General features: G+C 30.4%; 1 protein-coding gene across 1 annotated transcript; it reads right to left on the bottom strand.

Annotated features, from left to right (window-relative positions):
- Window positions 1-1,395: 1,395 nt before the first annotated feature.
- Window positions 1,396-8,664, bottom strand: LOC143192537 (pectinesterase-like). Its single transcript, XM_076397932.1, has 5 exons — window positions 8,569-8,664; window positions 8,222-8,503; window positions 3,255-3,579; window positions 2,380-2,670; window positions 1,396-1,722 (listed from the first exon to the last, which is right to left on the bottom strand). The coding sequence occupies exons 1-5, from the start codon at window positions 8,574-8,576 to the stop codon at window positions 1,474-1,476; spliced, it is 1,155 nt and encodes a 384-aa protein (XP_076254047.1). The 5' UTR covers window positions 8,577-8,664; the 3' UTR covers window positions 1,396-1,473.
- Between the last annotated feature and the right edge of the window lie 11,230 nt (window positions 8,665-19,894).

Here is a 19,894-nt window from a genome sequence, read left to right as displayed (position 1 = left end):
ATAGAAATGTATCGATGCGATCAAATGTATTTACGCTGTTTTATTGAATCATATAACAATCAGAAATATTTAATTTATATTTAATATTATATTTAATTAATAATTTTTATTGAAACGTATATAAATCGTCCTACGAATCAACATCTCCCTGTCTGGAAAGTAATAGATAATGTTTGGGAATTGTCTACATATTATATTAGATACTAATTATTATAAAGCTGGTTATTATCAATTCAAAGAAACAACATTTGGCATATATTAAAAGATTATACCACTTTGAATATTTTAATTCTTCTGTTTTAAATTTTGTATAAACTACCAGGTGGGGCAAAAGTCCCGTACCATTTTGATTGCGCGCCATGTGGTATTTAGCTCAGTTTCGTTTTAACCATTGTGTTGTGTAGACGTCCAAATTTTATTATGAATAAACATGCGCCACAATAACGAGCAGAAATAGTCAAAATATTTATTGAAAATAATCATTCATATCATTAATAATTTAATTGAGTATAAGTAGCGCTATTAGCCTAGTGGCAGCAAAGGTATATGCAACAAATGTATCAACAAAACGGTGGTTGAAATTTGCTGAAATTTAACAAAGTGCTACTACCACCAGTGCAAATTTATGAATATTTACCAGATATTTATTTTCATACGTCAACATTACGAAACCGCATCTCAGCCATGTTGCATCAATCGACACAAGTGGCAATCCGAAGGAGCTGTATCTGGCGACTAACTTAGGTGGGGCAGAACTTTACTGTTGTAACAGTGTATCCTTCACAACTCCTGCAACATTGAGGCGGTTCATGTAATAAGATGATTTTGAGCCTTTTACTCTTTTGAGCTGCGCATTCATTTAATAAGCCTTGAAATGTATTTTCTTAGAATTTCTGGTTCTCCAAGTCGTTCTTTGTGATTGACATCAAAATATTGATCGTGAATCATTTGATTGGCTTCAGCTCTATATTAATGATATATCTAAACTGGAGCTATATAAAGAACGTTCTAATATTTTAGAATAAGATATTACCTAGCTCAACACATACACCTCAGTATGTATAATGAAGCAATGAAGACTTTTATTGAGACGTGAGAATCTCTACGGTTAAAAAAGACCTTCGACAAAAACACGAACCCAAATCATAGTTATTATTCATAGAATTGAATACATTTAGTCATAGTTCAATATAGTAAAGTTATGCGATAATAACATACAAGAATGTTAATATTATTTAATTAAATACAATTAAATAATTTAGTTCTAGCGGTCATTTGGATATTCTTTAAATTCAAAACTCCGTTTCTAAAACCTCGTTTTGAGCATATCGAGGAAACTAAAGGATAGGACTTCATTTGTCGGGCGAAAATTAATTTTATAAACTAAATAAACGGTTTGAATCTTATTCTAAAAATCTCTATTTTTAGTTATATTAATATATCGGTTAAATGTTAATTAAGTTTATTTTAAAATTAGGCATCATCACCATAATTATTATACTCCCACATTCGGTTATAAAAATTGTCATTTAGATCTCTGTTGAAATTAATATTTGATAAAAATGGTCTACTACTGGAAGCAGCTAAAGTATATGGAGCATTAGTGTCAATCATGTTATCTATTCTGGTATCTCTGATCACCAATTGTCCATTTGGTGATACACCAGGACTATAGTCCTCAACTGATTTGATTCCTGTATCCCAAGCTCTTGCAAGATGTACCTAGAAATAAGGGAAATAAAAATTATTCAGAATCTTGCATTTTACTAATAAACTAAATTAAAAGTAAATTGAATTAAATATAAGACTAGCTGTAAAGGAGATACTTTTTGTGAATTTGTATAACTATTTTTGGGCACAATGGAGAATTGGGAGAACTAGTGTATACAAACACAATTTCCAACAAAGAATTATTTGACTATTTTGGAATATGTTTTAATGCATAATAAAAATTATTATACATTTAGGAAATTATTGCTAATTCAAGCGATAAGTATAAGAAAGATTAAACCTCATATCTTTTTATCAAGTTTGCTTAACTTGTAAATTCTTATACCAATAAAAGTCTACTCGAAAAAAATGTATACTGATATACAAAATAATGCGACAAATTAGTGTTTTCATCTGACCTCTGACGTTGCTGTCATAAGATTTGATAGATTTTAAACATTTATTTGTATTATATACCATAATTTGAAAATATTAATCACTATTAAATATGCAATTGATATTATTACATATTTTTTTAATCATAAATTACAAAATATCCAAGCTAACACTTATACACAATAACAATTATAACACAATAATGACCATATGATATAAGAGTAGTTGTAATTCTAATGTAAAATAAAACATGGGACTATAACTAAGACTTACTTTATTTGATTCAAGAAATGTTTCATCTCCTGTTAGTGTACTGTTCACCACAAGGAACCCAAAGGATCTCTTGGCAGGCGTATTGGGGGCAAATATAACGCCAGTATCTTTTCTACGAATGCTTACAACTTTAATTTCACACATATCAAAAACAGTTGCACCTTGACCACATATGAAATCGGTATCGCCTTCAATATAACATTTATGAACATAGATTAACTGAGGATCTGCACTGGAACCCATATAAAGTGTATCCTGAGCACTCAAAAAGTTGTTTCCCATCAAATGAATCTAAAATACAAATAAAATATTTTTGATTCATTTTGATTTAACTTATTTGTGCTTATATTTTTGTCTTTAATATTGTGGACAATGATTTTGTGGACATTATTTATTTACATTTGTTCAGATTTTAATGCCGTACATTTTATTAAATGAATAGTACAAGCAATTAATCTTTCAAAATAACCGTTTGTTAATGTTTGTATGACGGTTTTTATACATTATTCTGCTATTTTATTACACGATCTATTTGGCCCGTTCGCCAAATAAAGGGGATACTTGGTTTGAAAAGGCAGAAAAATAGAATAAGTGATAACAGACACAGAACTATATAAATAAGTTCAAAATATATGAAAAAACATCATCAGTGACAACTGATGATCGTCTGCTATAGTAAATCTCCATGGGACCTTTTTTCTGCTGTTTCAGGAATAGGACGATTTAAAAATATGTTTAATCTTTTTGGTATGAATCAAGGCGTACACATTATTAAACTAATTAAACTCACACTGATTATAAAAATTAAATTAGCAGACTATTTTAGATATGGGTCGTTGTATTTCGTAATTTAACGTAGCATCAATAGTGTTTACCTTATTAGCATCAACTTTTAATGCTACACCTTGAGCATCGACGGCTGTATTCTGAACTGTTAGTTTGTTGAGCTGAAATCCATCGCTTGCAATCCAAAATACGGCACAGCAACTACCCAAACTGCCGGATTTCTTTGAACATTTATGATAAATTTCCCAGGCTGGGTCTCCTTCCCTATATCGACTACCGTTCGGGTTGACTAGATTTACGTAGTCAGGTGCTAAAATGTTGGCGCTAATATTCTGAACAACGACCACATCACTTGCTGAATTCCCACCACCATAGATGGTTAAAAGCGCTTTACCGCTAACGTAAACAGTTTCTCTAGAATAAAAAATAAAAAATTTGTAATCACAATACGAGAATAAAAAGATAAAAGTTTTGAAAAATTCTATTTAAGTACATTTGAAACAACTATCGTACAAAATAATAATAAATCCATATAAAAAGCCTAGTAATGAAAATGATTAGAATAGGGATGAATATCTACTGTGAATAAAATAATATAAACTAGTGAAATAAACTATAATAAATATGGGAAATCCAATAACGAATTATAGATAAATTAAAGAGCGATTAATACAATATAAACAAAAATAATAAATAATATTTACCAAAATTAGGTTTGCTGAACAGACTGAGGAGAAGAAATTGAGAAACCAAACCAGCCATGATGAGATAAATACGCTATATTATATGAGTCGATATTAAATATTGAAGGGAAATCTAAATAAACGGATTATGGTGGTATTTGGAGCGCAATCCAAAATGAGGAAAGCTTGGAAACTTTATGGAATAAGGAGGGATGGAAGATATAAAAAGATTAGAGTGTAAACAGGAAAGACCGTAGCGGATAATAGAAAATCGTCAAGAGAGTAACAAGAAAAGTGCAGAAGGAACAGAAATAGAAATTCAAGCCTTAGTTGGTTGAAACCTTAGTTGCCTGAAAAAAGTGCGGATGTCAGACTGTTAAATCTAATGGTTGAAGTATCTAGAAATAACATATAAACTGTCCAGGCGAGACAACGACCACCTCGCTACATCTGATCGATTTGGGATGGAGGTGTCAAATAACCTGTTCAAAGTGTCCCTATAATTATAGTAGATTCGTATGCAATATATAGATATCTACAGAATTTGTTATTACTGATTATGTATGTTTGTTGTTTGATTGATAATACAATTTAGCGTATATACTTTAATTATATGTTGATTCGCAGTTTTCATATCTTCAGCTTCAAACTTTTTCTCTCAAATAGCGAGAATTTTGTAAACTATTATTATTATATGAATACTATCAGAAACTAATCAGCGTATTTTGCTAATAAAGAAACTATTAAATTATCAAAACCATCTTTAATTATTTGATAGAAAACATTTATATATGACACTATGAATATTGATAATGACATTCTAACTTATATTTAGCTTGTATGAATCTTGAATGCATCGCATTTTATATAATGTTAGTGGCAATGAAGATCCAGGCATAAATGGGACAAATTTAATAGTTAAGTTCAGCAAGTAAACAGTTAATAATTCCCATAAAATAGCTTAAAGAATATAATATACAACTGCAAGATATATTTTCACATTGATGAAGATAAACGAACAAAATTTTTTGACGCGATTGTTCAAAAAGGTTGGATCGATGTGATGGCGATGTTGTTTTAACACATGGTGTCTATTTAATCGGGAGTTTTTTATTCAGTTACTTGTTATTCAAGAAATTACACGATTGATCCAGAAGTATAGAACATTATTATTTCATTAATGCGAGTATGCATTAATAATCAAATATTGACTGATTCAAATATAACCTGAATATAACCTGGTCATTTTAAAAAGTATATAAGTATATGTCTAGCCACATAAGGCTCACTAAATTGCAATGAATTCATAAGAAGATACTGTTTGGTACAGATTTTGTTTCTGCGGCATCATTAATTTATAATTTTACCCGTCAATGTTGAGTTTAACAGATTGATGATAATCCATTTATTTTGATCCAATTTGAAGTTCCAGCAGAATAACATCATTTACCACAAAGTGGATGTTATTGTGAAGGAAAATTCATCAAAATACAAGAGCATAAAAGAGCTGAACCAAACAGTCAATCCTAGATTATATAGCGGTAGGAAGAGAATACAGGAGATAAGCAATGAACATAATAATGAGATATGCAGCAGAAAAAAGAAGTGATGACTTCTTAGTGCTGACGACAATAAAAGAAGACTTCTAAAATTAATCTACTAAAAATAGTCAAGAAAGATACACAGCTGGACACCATAAGATATAACAGGTCAATTGAAAAGTCGCCGGCCTGACACAAATAACCTTCAAACCTTCAAAATATGCGTTTATAAATTTGACAGCTATCAGATTATTAGTTTGTGAATTATAGCATTTTGTGTGAAGCAATTTTTGTTATTGTGAAAAGAATGGATCAAAAGGAATTTCGCGTGTTGATAAAATATTGCTTTTTGAAGGGAAAAAATACAGTTGAAGCAAAAACTTGGCTTGATGCCAAGTTTCCGAAGACCGTCCCAGAAAAATCAACCATTAAGGGTTAGTATGCTAAGTTTAGACGTGGTGAAATGAGCACCGAAGACGGTGAACGCAGTGGACGCCCAAAAGAGGTTGTTGCTGACGAAAACGTTAAAAACATCCACAAAATAATTTTGAATGACCATAAATTGAAATTGAATGAAACAGCAGACACTCTATAGATATCAACCGAACGTGTACATCATATCATTCACGACTATTTGGGTATGAGATAGCTATGTGTAAAGTAGGTGTCGCGCGAGCTCATCTTTGACCAAAAACAACAAAGAGTTGATGATTCGGAGCAGTGTTTGAAGATGATCAAGCGTAATAAACCCGTTATTGCGTCGATATCTAACAATGGATGAAACATGGCGCCATCATTTCACTCCGAAGGCCAATCGACAGTCATCCGAGTGGACTGCACAAGACGAGTTCATCTCCAAAGCATGGGAAAACGCAACAGTCGGTTGGCAAAGTTATGGCGTCTGTATTTTGGATACGCATGGAATAATTTTCATTGACTACCTTGAAAAAGGAAGGACCATCAACAGAGACTATTACATAGCGTTATTGGACCGTTTGAAGGACGAGATCGCTGAAAAAAGGCCGCATTTGAAGAAAAAGAAAGTGCTGTTTCACCAAGTCAGTGCACCGTGTCATAATTCGGTGAAAACGATGGCAAAAATCCATGAATTGGGCTTCGAATTGCTTCCTCATAAACCCTATTCTTCAGATCTGGCCCCCAGCGACTATTTCCTAAGAGGTGATCGCCAAAACTGTGGCCTATTTTGAAGCAAAGGATAGATCGTACTACAAAAATTGTATCGAAAATTTGGAGGGTCGCTATAATCAGTATATCACCCATGAAGGTAATTATGTTGAAAAAAAATGATTTTGCCAAAAATAGTGTTTTACTATGGTAGGCCGGGGACTTTTCAATTGACCTGTTAAAATAAAATTATATTTGGCAAAGAAATATGTCAATGCCAAGGATAAGTAACAGAATAGCTTTGGAATTATTTCAAAAATCTATTATTGAATGCAGCGAAATTGGCCTGTGGTTTTAATCAAAGAACTAGTCAAAAATAAACACCATGGTGGCCCGAAGAAGAAAGAATCTAAAGGAATAGTCAACTGAAAACTATGAAATAATAGTAATCGAAATTATGGTATCATAAAAAGCAGATCAAGAGTAAAACGAATGATACAAGATACAAGATACAAGATACAAGAGGTAAAAATATACCATATGTTCAGCATAAATGACTTTTATTCATAGATGGTTCTAAGTATAATTTGAAGGTCCTACTTCACATTGGATATAAAAAAATACTCACTTTGATTGCTCACGCAGTACGAGCCAAACATACGACGATACTGCGACACAATGTGTACAATTCTTAAGCTCAAATAAAATCAGCGCCAATGGGAAATTTGTGGCGATCTACAAGTTACGAAATAAATTAATTGTGCTTAGTTTCGAAATATTGATGAAGTAGGACAACAAAACGTTCTCTCTGAACCACTTGTGAACCCACCAGGCGTTTTATTGCGTTCTTCACATCGAACTTGACCTTATTAGAAACTTTTTCAGGGACCGGTTTTCCATTACTTGGTTCTTTCGGGAACTATCAAACGCTATAATCAAAGAAGAAATATCTGTTGAATATGATATTTGAAAATGAAATGGTTGACGCAAAGTTTACAAAATATTTAACGCCCGATGAGGTTGCAGCAAATCACCAGATTACAAGCACTTATAATACAGATTAGAATCCCACTAAAAATACTGTAATAGTCAAAGTGGTGTTATTTTCTTGTGCACAATAACGAAGACATAGGAAAAAATCTCTTAAAATTATTAGTAGATAAGTCGCCACTAGGATTGCAAAGCAGATTCCGAAAGGAAAGATGTATAGAAGACCATATATTATAAAACATAAAATAATATAACAATAAATAATCAAATAATATAAAGCATAAAATAAATAGTGAAAAAATTACAGCGCCAAAAATAGTTATAACTAGCATGCATTGATTTCAAAAATGCGTACTAAGAAGACAGTGCGTACTAAGAAGTTATGTTAGAACAAATAGGGGTAGTAATAAAAATGTAATAACAGTTTAAGAAGCATATGTGATAAATATTAACGCCATCATTACAGATAACATAAAATCAAAGACCTTCAAAAGGCAAAAGATCATGAATGTGTCCTTCGCTATATATAGTGAATCCATTAAGAAAATAGAAATATTAAACAAAATTGGTTTTTAGCCTACACTATTAGTCATGTTTCGAATCAATTTTCATTAAAACTTAATTAGTCTTAAAATTTAAAAAAACATTCTACATACACTAATTTTATTTCTACCAATATTTATGTCTTATTATATGTCCGTCAGCTTCATATTATACCTGTAAATACCCGGATCAATTCTGATATAAACACGTTCCTCACTTGAAGCTTGAACAGCTTCGTTGACTACTTTTTGAATAGAATCGCCGGGTTTAACAATATAATCTGGTTCATCAGGAATTATTATTTCCTCGGGGCTCCATCCTAGTAAATATGTTTCTTTAGTAAAAAGAGCTGCTTCTTCGTCCGACAATACGGGTCTCTGCTCAGTTCCGGGGTATTGCGAGCCTGTTGCCTTATTAATCAGCAATAACGAGAAAACCAAATATAATTTCTCATTCCTGAAAAATGTATTTGCGTCAATTAATACTTAGATTGTTTTTTATAACAATAAATGCGTACTTACATATGCATGGTGTATGTATCCTGTGCACGTGTATAATTTACAATAATTTATCACGGATTAAATCTTATCTCTCGTAAATACTTACCTACATTACATAAATTATCTATTACTCCAATTAAAAACAAATTTCTTAAATATAAGGATTTTCAAGTAATCTTTAAGAACTTTTGTAAATTGAAATATCCGTCACAATATTATTATATTTGGTATGTGATAATTATAAATTTGCAATTACAGCTATATTTATTACAACATTACAATATAATTTTACAACTATCTTTAATTACAACTATCTAGTAGTAATTCCTTCATATTGTTCTTAAAGTATAGATCCAAGAGAGCAAGCTTAAAGTTAATTAGCATTTCATGCGCATTTAGTGGAATCCGAATAATTTTAAAGCATTTATATATATATATTTCACACCTAACTATATTGGTTTAAATCGTTGGTATCCATCTTTGTGGATGTCCTCATTTATCATGTATCATCGGGCCTCAACAATACCACGAAGAACTTTGATTTAGTAAGTTTGGATCATGTTAATATAAAACCTTTTTATGCAACTTCATAACTGCATACCTGATATGCACATTGGCTTCAAGATTTGCTTGAATAATAACAGTTTATTGTGGAACGTTAAATCGAATTCTCGTCCAAACAACATAATATAAATTTGGTCTAATATAAATGAGTAATGATTATAACACGACAGTAATAAACCTACACACCCATGCCTATACAAGTTTCGATTGGATAAAACTGCACATGCGCACTTGTTCTAGTCTAGCCTGACAGTTTTCACAACTACGCGTCCTTTTCTATATACGCCTTTTTATGTTACCACAGTTGTGGTTAGAAGACACTTTTAGGTTAATTTTGTATTTACATCTTGTTGAGATAATATAATTATTTCATAGGCAAAACTAGGGGTAGATAATGCAAAAATAAGTGTATAAAGTATGAATTGTTAGTAAAATATTATCATTTTATAACACTAATTTTGTAGATTGTTATGGAACAAAGGATATATTTTTATATTAAATAATATGGAAACAGAACTGATTTGAAGATTACAGTAAAGGTAAGAATGAGATATGGTCATGTTTTATCTATTTGTTATTATACTTATATAATTCTGATTTTACAGATATTTCAAAAGAAGAAAAACGCTAAATGTTTAAAGGAAGTGTTATGAATTTTCGGCATAGTGTAAATATAAGGTGTACTTAATACAAAGTGGTTGGAACAAATTGATAATATAGGATTTGAAGCTTTGTGATTTATTATTTCTTTTGATTTATATAAGTCCTCGGAGCAGATAAATAATATCGAAATATTAAATCATTTAACAAATTTTATTGTAATAAATGGAATAAAATAAATAAAGAAAATATGATCTAAGCAATACACATTTAGAGACATACACACAAACTATATAAATAAAATATTAAAACAAAGATTTGAATCAAAATAACTTATCTTATATTTTCCTTTTGAATTGTTTTTTTGCTGAAATCTCTTAAGCACCACCTCTATGTTATTAACTATTTCGATTTGAGATTCTTGATTGACTGATTTCGAATTTGTAGATATATTGTCTATTCTGTTATCGATGATATTTTCCATTTTTGTTTCTGCTTCTCACTGTGTTTTTTTTTTTGGATGATTTTTCTAATTTCTTGTCTTCCAATTTAATCAATGTCTTCTCTCCCCGAACACGAGCTATATTATCTGCAAGAGAATTAGTGCCCATTATCTTCCCATACATATATATCAAATGCACATGCTTGCGCAGAGTATTCTTTATCGTATACTATGGACAGCTACGGATATACCTATACCCACAAATCTTATATACTCTACAATACAAAGTTTAACAACTATTCTATTTTGTTGTAAAATATTTTGTTGAATTGTATGTATTAATAATTATAGATCCTGATAGATACTAGCGTTTTATCTTTCAATGTTCAAAATCCTTTTCCAAATTATTAAATTTATCATATAATCTAACGAATCTAATAGTTTTTCAACTGACCCCTTGCATTCCTTGTTAGTGTATTTATTTTTAATGCATTGTTTAAAGATTTTATTGCTCTATTTGAAATATGTTTTAAAATATCTGTAAAATAAAACAATGTAGGTATAATAACAAATAGACAGAAAATGTATACAAACATGACCATATTTCATTATTACCTTTACTATAATCTTCAATTCCATAATATTTAACATAAAAATATACCGTTTATTCCATAGCAATCTACAAAATACTATAACACTATAGAATGATAATATTTTACTAATAATTTACACCTTATACACATATTTTCGCATTATCTGCCCCTAATTTTGCCTAGTACAGGCAAAAGTTGTATAACCTCAAGAAAATATAAATATAAAATCAACATAAAAACGACTTCTAACCACAACTGTGGTAAACAACCAGGCATATATAGAAAAGGACGCGTAGTTGTGAAAACAATACAATTCAACACAATTCCCCTTCTATCTTCCTTTCTTCTTAACATGCTTTCTACTGGAGCTTGGCGTCCAATGTCATGCCTAAGTATTTAGCTGTGTTCGCATATTTTTTACTGCCAGCTCTTTGTACTGTTTTTACAGTTCTCTCATTATTGTTACTTGCAGTGAGTTTTCCAATTTTATCAGCATATGTGGTCCATTGTTACTCCTTCACATCTACGAGTATTGCAAGTATAGTGTAGATTCAATATTGGTCCAAGGACACTATCTTGTGGCACACCCGCATAAATGAGTTTCAAATCTGAATATCCATATCTCATCATTGTCTAACGTTTTTTAAGTTTTGGTGAGTTCAGATTCCAATAGTCTCTGATTGAGAAACTGATCAACTGCTATTCGCCTTTGGTGACCGTACATCCTGAACTGCAAACTTCTCTCCAAATTTCGACGGATAATTAGATAACCTATTCTCATCCCTGGCTATAACTTCTTCCTTATGATTATACTAAATCCAAATACTGTTGTAATAAGGCAAAAGTGATAGAAGCCTTGAACCAATTCTCCACAACTCTACAGGAAAGTGTTTCCCGAAACCTGCTGCTATTATGATGTTTTATATATAATACTTTGAAATTTGAACCTTTCCACTAGACACACTCTTTTTATCAATTTTTTTCCTGACTAATCCAGTGAAGCTCCGATATATTATACTAAATGATACATAATAGTAATACATAATAATACAAAATATCAACTTAGTTTATATAATTATTTATAATGATGAAAAATTAATATAATAATTAATTATTTAATAACAAATTAAATAGAACATATATAAAAACATTCGTTAAAGTCTGATGTTATTTAAATGTATAATAGATCACGATCAGTCATTTATATGTAATTTATTACGCGATTATAATTAATTACAGTGTACAGAGTGTTTGTTTATTTATTGGTTTAGTAAATATTATTTATAAAATATATCTTATACAATATATCAATATAAAATAGAATTAGTTATATCACAGTCAACCAAGCATTATTGTTTATGAACAACTTTGATTTTATCATTTTATATTAACCTTTTACGCTTTATTGTAAGAACTGATTATATAATCCAGTGATGGAAGAGCAATTTCGAATTTTCTTAATAGATGATTTAAAAAGCGTAAATCTTTAGTAAAACTTATATCATGAAGCCATACTATATAAAATACAAAATAACAGTGAACTCGCAAAATCATATGATAACTTCAAACATGTAATTGGAATAAAATCACAATTATCAGTACATAATAAATTGCTAATATATAAGCAAATACTGAAACCTACATGGACATACGGACTTCAATTATGGAGATGTTCTGCAAAAAGTAACATAAATAAAATACAAATTGTTCAGAACCAAGTCCTGAGAGGTACTGTGAGGGCACCCAAATACTATAGGACTGATTACCTACACCGAGACATTCAGATACCCACAGTAAGACAAGAAATTAAGAGAATTGCAAGGGGGTATGAGGAAAGACTCAATTCTCATAAGAATATTGAAGTATTACAGCTTTTGAATACCACTAGAACAGGACACAGACTGAAAATAGTCAAACCATCTGATCTTGTGTAGTGCTGTGTAGTGAGGTGCATGTAATTAAAAATACAGCAATGACATGTATAAACATTATTTCACCAGAGATTGAGATAGGGCCGATGGGTCCTCCTAGTTATATACCTAGATTTAAGTTATCATAAAAACAAATTGTAGGTTAGTCGGAAACGACTGGTAACAATGTAATAATTAAATTTTAAAAAAATAAAAAAACTTAACTGGTGGCGGTTTTTGTTAAACTATCTGGATTTATTTGCGCATCAATACATTATATTAACAAGAAGCAACAACATAAAACGTTATATTTAATATAGGTATATATAATAAGCAAAATATGATTATTTGTTAGATATACCTGAATATGGATTAGAAAATTTGAAAGTGCTCAACATACCATCGCTTACTGTAGAGGCTGGAAAAGGTGTAGTGCATTTTGTACAAAATTACAGGTATGTTAAATTTATTGGATTAACGGATGGTACAATTAAAGATGCGTCATCATTACTTTGTATTGTACATCAATATGTCATAAAACAATGCTAATTTCATGCGATATTTCTTTAATGTCAATTTGAGGTGTGTTTTATACTAATAAAGTTGTTAGTGTTAATCTATTTCTTGTAATCATGAATCGTTTAATTTTGCTTTGGGTTAGGGAATATGATACAACATTTTATAAAATTAACCCTTAAACGATTGTCATGATTTGAATAAAGCTCATTGTCATTTTGTTGCATACACAAATAGAAATATCAGCAAACCAAGGGTTAGTTAGGGCTTCATATTATTCATAATACAATATCTCAAAGGCATTTCTATTTTCCATCGTCAATATTTTTCAAACCTTTTTTATGTATTTTCTTAACGATTTTAGAGTCTATCTACTCTGTTTTCAAATTTAAATAATTATTTTTGGAGCAATCTCTACATGCTATAACTACACAACATGCTCTTAGTTAGATTATGTATGCTGCGGATGTTTTTATGTGATAACGTGCATCGTGCATCGTAGATCATCATTCCAGCGAGCAATCTGTTTCAAATACACCTAAATTTAGCACTACTACTACTAATTAAAGTATTAGGATATGCGTTAATATATAAGCACCTTTAGTTACATCCAGCGGCAGTTGTTCATTTATTTGTCACACAGATGTATGTATTTTGCAAAGATGTATATTGTATATGCTGTTCTGGGAATTTTGTTTAATGTGATCAACTAACTTAGATACTTTAAGATCAGTCCTACGTAGAGCAATCTAAATCTAGCATGTGTTTATTCTTTATCCTTACTTTACTTAATAATATTTCCAGCTAGATTTGAAAATTGATTAAGCTGATTTTAAGTTTCTTTAAGAATGGTATTAAATCTATGTCAAGTGTAAGCCAAGCAAGCATAATCTTTATTATTTTAGTCCTCCAATAAAGAAGCAATTAACATAATACAGATCCAAGGAGTATCCTAAGAAATGTTTGGAAATATATTAGGTACATTTTCTTCCACATTTTCTGAATTTTAGTGAAATATAAGGTCTCTCAGATAAGAATTAAGAAGTGCTAGGGAAGAAGCAACTTGTAGCAGCTAATAAGTATATCCACTAAATGTTTGTTATATTGCCCAGAGCAGTGAAAACATAAGATAAAGTTCAATAATTTTGAGTAATTAGAAGACTCTTCCATTCCAAAATTCCCATTCGTGCTACCAATAGCTTTTGCAACGTGTAGGTCGAATATTGTTATGCAAGAGGATGACTTTGTGTCTGTTGCTAGGTAATACTAGTCTTTTTTTGCTGTGGATATCTGCAGTAACAACTTCATTCGTTTTTATTAGCGTATAACACACAATGCTTTGTTGATTCCACCATATCCACGAATGTTGTTGCACGAACACTTTGTTGCTATACATTCGGTGTATTCCTCTTCGGTGTCCGCATTGATGACTCTCCTGGATTAGCCCATGACTTTTGCTCTTAGAATTAGACCCATTTCTCTTCGCCAGTTGCGAATCACTTATGATTCGAGACCGGACGGATTTAATAACACCACTTGTGGCCTTGGAACAAAAAACCTTATTTACATCGCTGGTCTTGTATACCATTTTGAAAAGCTTCTAAACAAATTACAACGCCCTCTACTTATTGTTCTTTTTCGATTCAACATACTAGAAATTGGTTCGTGTGTCGACATGAATTTATTAAGCATTTTTTGCCAAGCAATTATACCACAATGTTGAAACAGTTTGCATTGATATTTTGAATCAATTCGTGTAATAACCATTATCTTTCCTTTTTGATCTTTTCCATCCCATGTAAATATTTTTACACAAATAGTAAACTCTATGGCAATTTTAATAGCCTTCATTAAATCTCATGCTCATTGTCTTTTAACTCGATTTTTTAGTCTTCCAAGAACTTCTTTATCACTGACATCAAAATCGCCACTCTTAAGATTAAGTCATTGAAACCAAAACCTCGGACGCTGTTTAAATAATGCCTTGAATAATTATTTATAAGTTTACAATCATCGTAAACCTGAAATAACAAACTACGTAAAACCGCGTTCTGTTTTATTAATTTGAAAACAAAGTTTAATTAAATGTAACTTTTCCATAGTATGAGCATTATATGACCAGATATACTCATAGAACCATCAACAACAAATGTAACAATCAAAGAATAGTACTATTAATTAATGCCCTTTAATTAATTTATTTTTAGTTACGACAAAGATAACAAAACTCACACATTTACAAATGTTGTTCACTTAATACACTTTAGAAGCGAGTACTCTATTAATGGAAAAATCTTAGAGCTACCCATAGTCGGTGATGGTCCATGCGAGTTTGATTTACGTATTTATATTTTACTAATACTGAAAGAAAGTTATCATTGACACCTAGCTTGCAGATAATGCAAATTTGAAAACAACCATGGTCTTGGAGGAGTATGACAACGGTGGAACAACATACTCTAAAATAAAGTCTTTAGATTTTGAAATGCCTATAACAGAACTATCTGGTCGGTATCACAACCTATTTCATGGCAACAAATTGTTAGCTGACGACATTAATAAACTGATAAACGATGGGAGATGCTTTACAACGATCAAAAACCCGGAATGGAAGATACACTTGGTCGTTATTTTCAAACATATATTCAAAAATTCTTTGATAATATTCCAGCCAATGAGCTTTTCTAAACTATTAGTATATACATGTTAAATTTGTTATAGTATACTACCAATAATAAATAAGATATGAAAAAGTATATATCAGTGTTCATTAATTGTTGCATATTTAGTTGCATAAGACTGAGTCTCCACTTATGGAATTTTTAGGTTGAAATTATTAAGACAATTTAATATTTTTTAAATTTATTAACGTTGTTTTTGAAACGTTCAAAACAAATAAGTTTATATGTATGTATTAATTTCTACCTTTAAACTATATATTCTTTTAATTTGCATTAACGTTAATATAATATTACTATGTTTGTGTTGTTACATAATAAGACAACACTCATTGTAGATAATAATTTCTAAATGAATAATGGTAAAAAGAATGTTGCCCATCCAGGAGTGTATAACATAGGAGTGTTTATATTAAAAAGAAATGTAAAAAATTAAAGCTTGTATATAACATGTATTATAAATGGCACAATTGGTCACATGGCACTTTCAGCATTCTGAAACACCTAGATAAGCTAATACTATCTGAATAGTGTTATGATTTTTCTCATTAAAAAGCCATTTAGATTAAAACATATTAGTTAAAAAGCCATAAAATTAAAAGATATTAAACATATTAGTTTAGCAGAAGTTATATTATTAGATCAAAATATAATTGTCTAACCCTTTAACCATGATAAAATTCTTAAAACGGCATCTTATATATTTTCATATTCTTGTATATTACTTCCTTCTCAATTCTAAACAGGCTTTAAATTCATCTATGTAGGTCTGGTTACACTCCAACACACTAAAATGGTTGTTAGATGGTAAATGGGATATGTTAAAATTAAGATTTTCAGTGTTATTAAAATCAAAAAAATTTAAATTATTATTTATTGACTAAATGGTATTAAAGTGTTTTATCTGTCACTGCTGAGGAATCAAAATATAAGGATATTGCCTTTTCATGGTTTTTTAATATAGCAATAATTTAAAAACATCTTATAGCACTTGTCTTTGTTGAGATTATTTTGGCATCTATAAATCTTAAAACTCTCTCGACATTTTCTTTCAAAATAGAATTGTAATATGTAGAAAGCAAAAATCACGACTTTAAGATTTATTTATGAATGAAATAAAAAAGAAAGTTTTATTAAGATTGTACACATTGATGTAATACCTACATAAAGTGATTTGATCACTTGAGATGCATCCTAATTCAGGTAGTGACAGTTATTAATAAACGTGCCTTGCTTCATTATTACTTTTAGAAGTTTGAATTATATTTTGCAACGAGTTATTTCAGATTTATTGAAGGAATTCTTATAATAAAAATAATAAACTACAAAAATAATGTTATACAATAATATCGTTATCAATCTGGCCTTACAGTTAAGAAGAAATTTCATTAATTTTAATTAAAATTTGATGATATTTTGAAATTAAATGATCAATTTAATAGTGATGTTTATGCTATACTCTTATATATCTATCGTCCAGACATATCTTTATTTAACATTCTCATATAATTTATTAGGTTCTATCGTGTTCAAACCACTTGTTATAAACATAAAACCCATCATAATAATTAAACTTAATAATTTACTAATTAGGTTCAATATTTTTAGTTAAATATGCCTAATAGTATATAATTACGAGTAAAATTGTTCAAAGGCCAATTATATATATTTTGATGTTCATGATGAAATCATAATATATAGTGAAATAAAAAAAAAATAAATTGCTATTTTACTGATTTAGTTATGATATATTAGGTGTATAGCTTTCTTTTAATAGTTATGTCAGCAAATCTAGTCTTTTAATTAAAAATTTTTAAAAAAATTAAGCAACCGTTGTCAAAAAAAATTGTAGGTTTTGGAAATTTCAGAGAATTTATTCCAAGTTCAAGAATTCCAAGTCAAACGTGAGTGCGTATTAACTGTTTTGGGTGTTTCACAGTCACGGCCTGACCAATTTCCAAGATTTCATAATAAAACGCCCTCAAAATATATTAGAAAAGACCAACTCAAATTTGTCAACTCCATGAAATTGACCAGGTAGTTTCCTGCAAACTGTTCCTTTTGCTATTAGTATTGCTTAAGATAACAGAATTGCTTGGAATTTACCTACGATTATATATGTTTTTGTGTTCTTTCTATTTGGTACAAACGTTTGTAAATAACTGTTGGGGTGACTTCTATCTCAGTTGTAAGTTTTTAATATGTTTTTGTTAAATTTTTAGTTTGCACGGAACAAATTGATTTTAATGATCAAAATCATTGAAAAGATTGCCAAAAGTGTAACAGTTACTATACAAGGAAGAAATTATAAAAAATCATATACTTAATAATTAGTTTTAAAGGGTTTTTTCCATGTTTTTCGTGTCAAATTTGTTCATATAAATTTGAATTATTTGTAAAAACATCCAACGTAACTATAGAAGTTTTGCTATATCTTGTTCAAACACTGATTTAAGTGATTTTCTGTGATTTTTTTGAGAGTGAAAATTTATACTGTTAAGAGAGCTTCGCAGATATCGTAACTAGTAATACTCGGAGCTCTGAGATATATGGTGAACCCATCAAAACTTTCCAGTTAATCTCTATGAATACATGCCCTTATAGTTAAAAAAATATTTTCGTTTACTAGGTTGATCAGCTAGAACCAAATGGTCTTCGGCTGATATCGCTTCAGGTTCGGGGTATGGTTGTTTTGCGGGTGACAGAGACCCTGGGTTACGACTGAGACTGTCGCAGTTTGTTTACTACCGGGATTTGTGGACGGGTAGGGATTTTATCGAGATGTTGTCGTGTTCTAAGGTTCCTATGGATAACCTCACACATGTTTATGAATTTTTTCACAAACGGCATGCTGGTTCGAGATATGTATTGACGTTCCTCATAAAACATGGGGCTCTGGGTAACGCACCGACTTTTTTGGATTGGATCACTTGTAGTAGTTCAAGTTGTCTCTCCGAGACATACCTGTACCACACCTGTGCTCCATTGAGGTAGATTAGACGGACTAGTATTTTATACAGCGTCGCTTTATGTGGGATTGGAAGCTTGCTTTTTCTGCAGAGTAGAGGAAATAGTAGGCTGTACACGCCATTTCCTTTGCAAATGGCGTACTGTATTTGGGTTGACCATTGGAATCAGGAGACCGGGGTATGAAACTTTTTGAAGCCATGGGATAGCAACTTTATCGATTTGGAGGCGATAGGCGCAGAACTCCTTCTTGTGGTGGAACAGAATAGCCTGAGTTTTGCTCGGGTTTATGTTTTAGTTGAATTGTGGTCTAAGCTAGATACAACTTATATGAACTAGGCCACAAAGGCTCCTATATTCATTGCAGGTTATAAAGAACCTTCAAGGCAAAAGAAAGATAAAAAATCTGGAACTAAATACGCAAATGAAAGAAAAAAATGAGAAACATTATGAATGAAATAGACGAAACGAAATTTATGCAGAATGTGTACATAACAAAATTGCAAAGGTTGACGAAGTTAAAATTTACTTACGGAATAAAAATATGGGCTCATTGCTTCCTAAAAAATTCTGGAGTCAATACAAATATGTCAACAGAATCCTTCAACAATCTCCTAAAACAAGTGCCCTCAAGAGGTATGCTAGCGTAATAGAAAACTATTAGATTCATTAGACAACCTGCTTAACTTTAAAGTATGGAAAATGATTTTGGATTTTGAACGATCAAGTTCTAATAATTATCAAGATAAAATAACTACCAGAGCCCATAAGAAAACAGAACTCACAAAAGATAGGTACATAACCCATACAGTTTTACAGCATTTAGGCAAATTAGAAGTTAAATATCAGGATAAAATTATAAAAAATGTGTTAGAGTATACTATGTCAAAATAAATTATGTTTATCCTAGTTTCTGTTTTTAATATTTTATTTATATTATTTGGGTATGTGTCTCACTTCCATTACCTTTTTTGGTTTATTTTATTCTATTTATTAAAATAAAATTTGTTAGACGATATATTATTTAAATTTTTCTGCATTATTTATCTGCTCCGGAGAGTTTTATAAATCCAAAGA

Source organism: Rhynchophorus ferrugineus, unplaced genomic scaffold, assembly GCF_030347505.1.
Source record: "Rhynchophorus ferrugineus isolate W39M unplaced genomic scaffold, kcgeb_rfMv2 rfM3, whole genome shotgun sequence".
Classification (NCBI taxonomy): domain Eukaryota; kingdom Metazoa; phylum Arthropoda; class Insecta; order Coleoptera; family Curculionidae; genus Rhynchophorus; species Rhynchophorus ferrugineus.
The sequence above is the reverse complement of the archived record's forward strand: the minus strand, read 5'-3'. Positions and strand labels throughout refer to the sequence as shown.

Coding starts and splice junctions, on each gene's coding strand:
- LOC143192537 (XM_076397932.1), bottom strand. Junction 3,580..8,221: donor ATTGATCCGGGTATTTACAG/GTATAATATGAA, acceptor TTTTTATTCTAG/AGAAACTGTTTACGTTAGCG. Junction 1,723..2,379: donor CATTTCTTGAATCAAATAAA/GTAAGTCTTAGT, acceptor CCTTATTTCTAG/GTACATCTTGCAAGAGCTTG.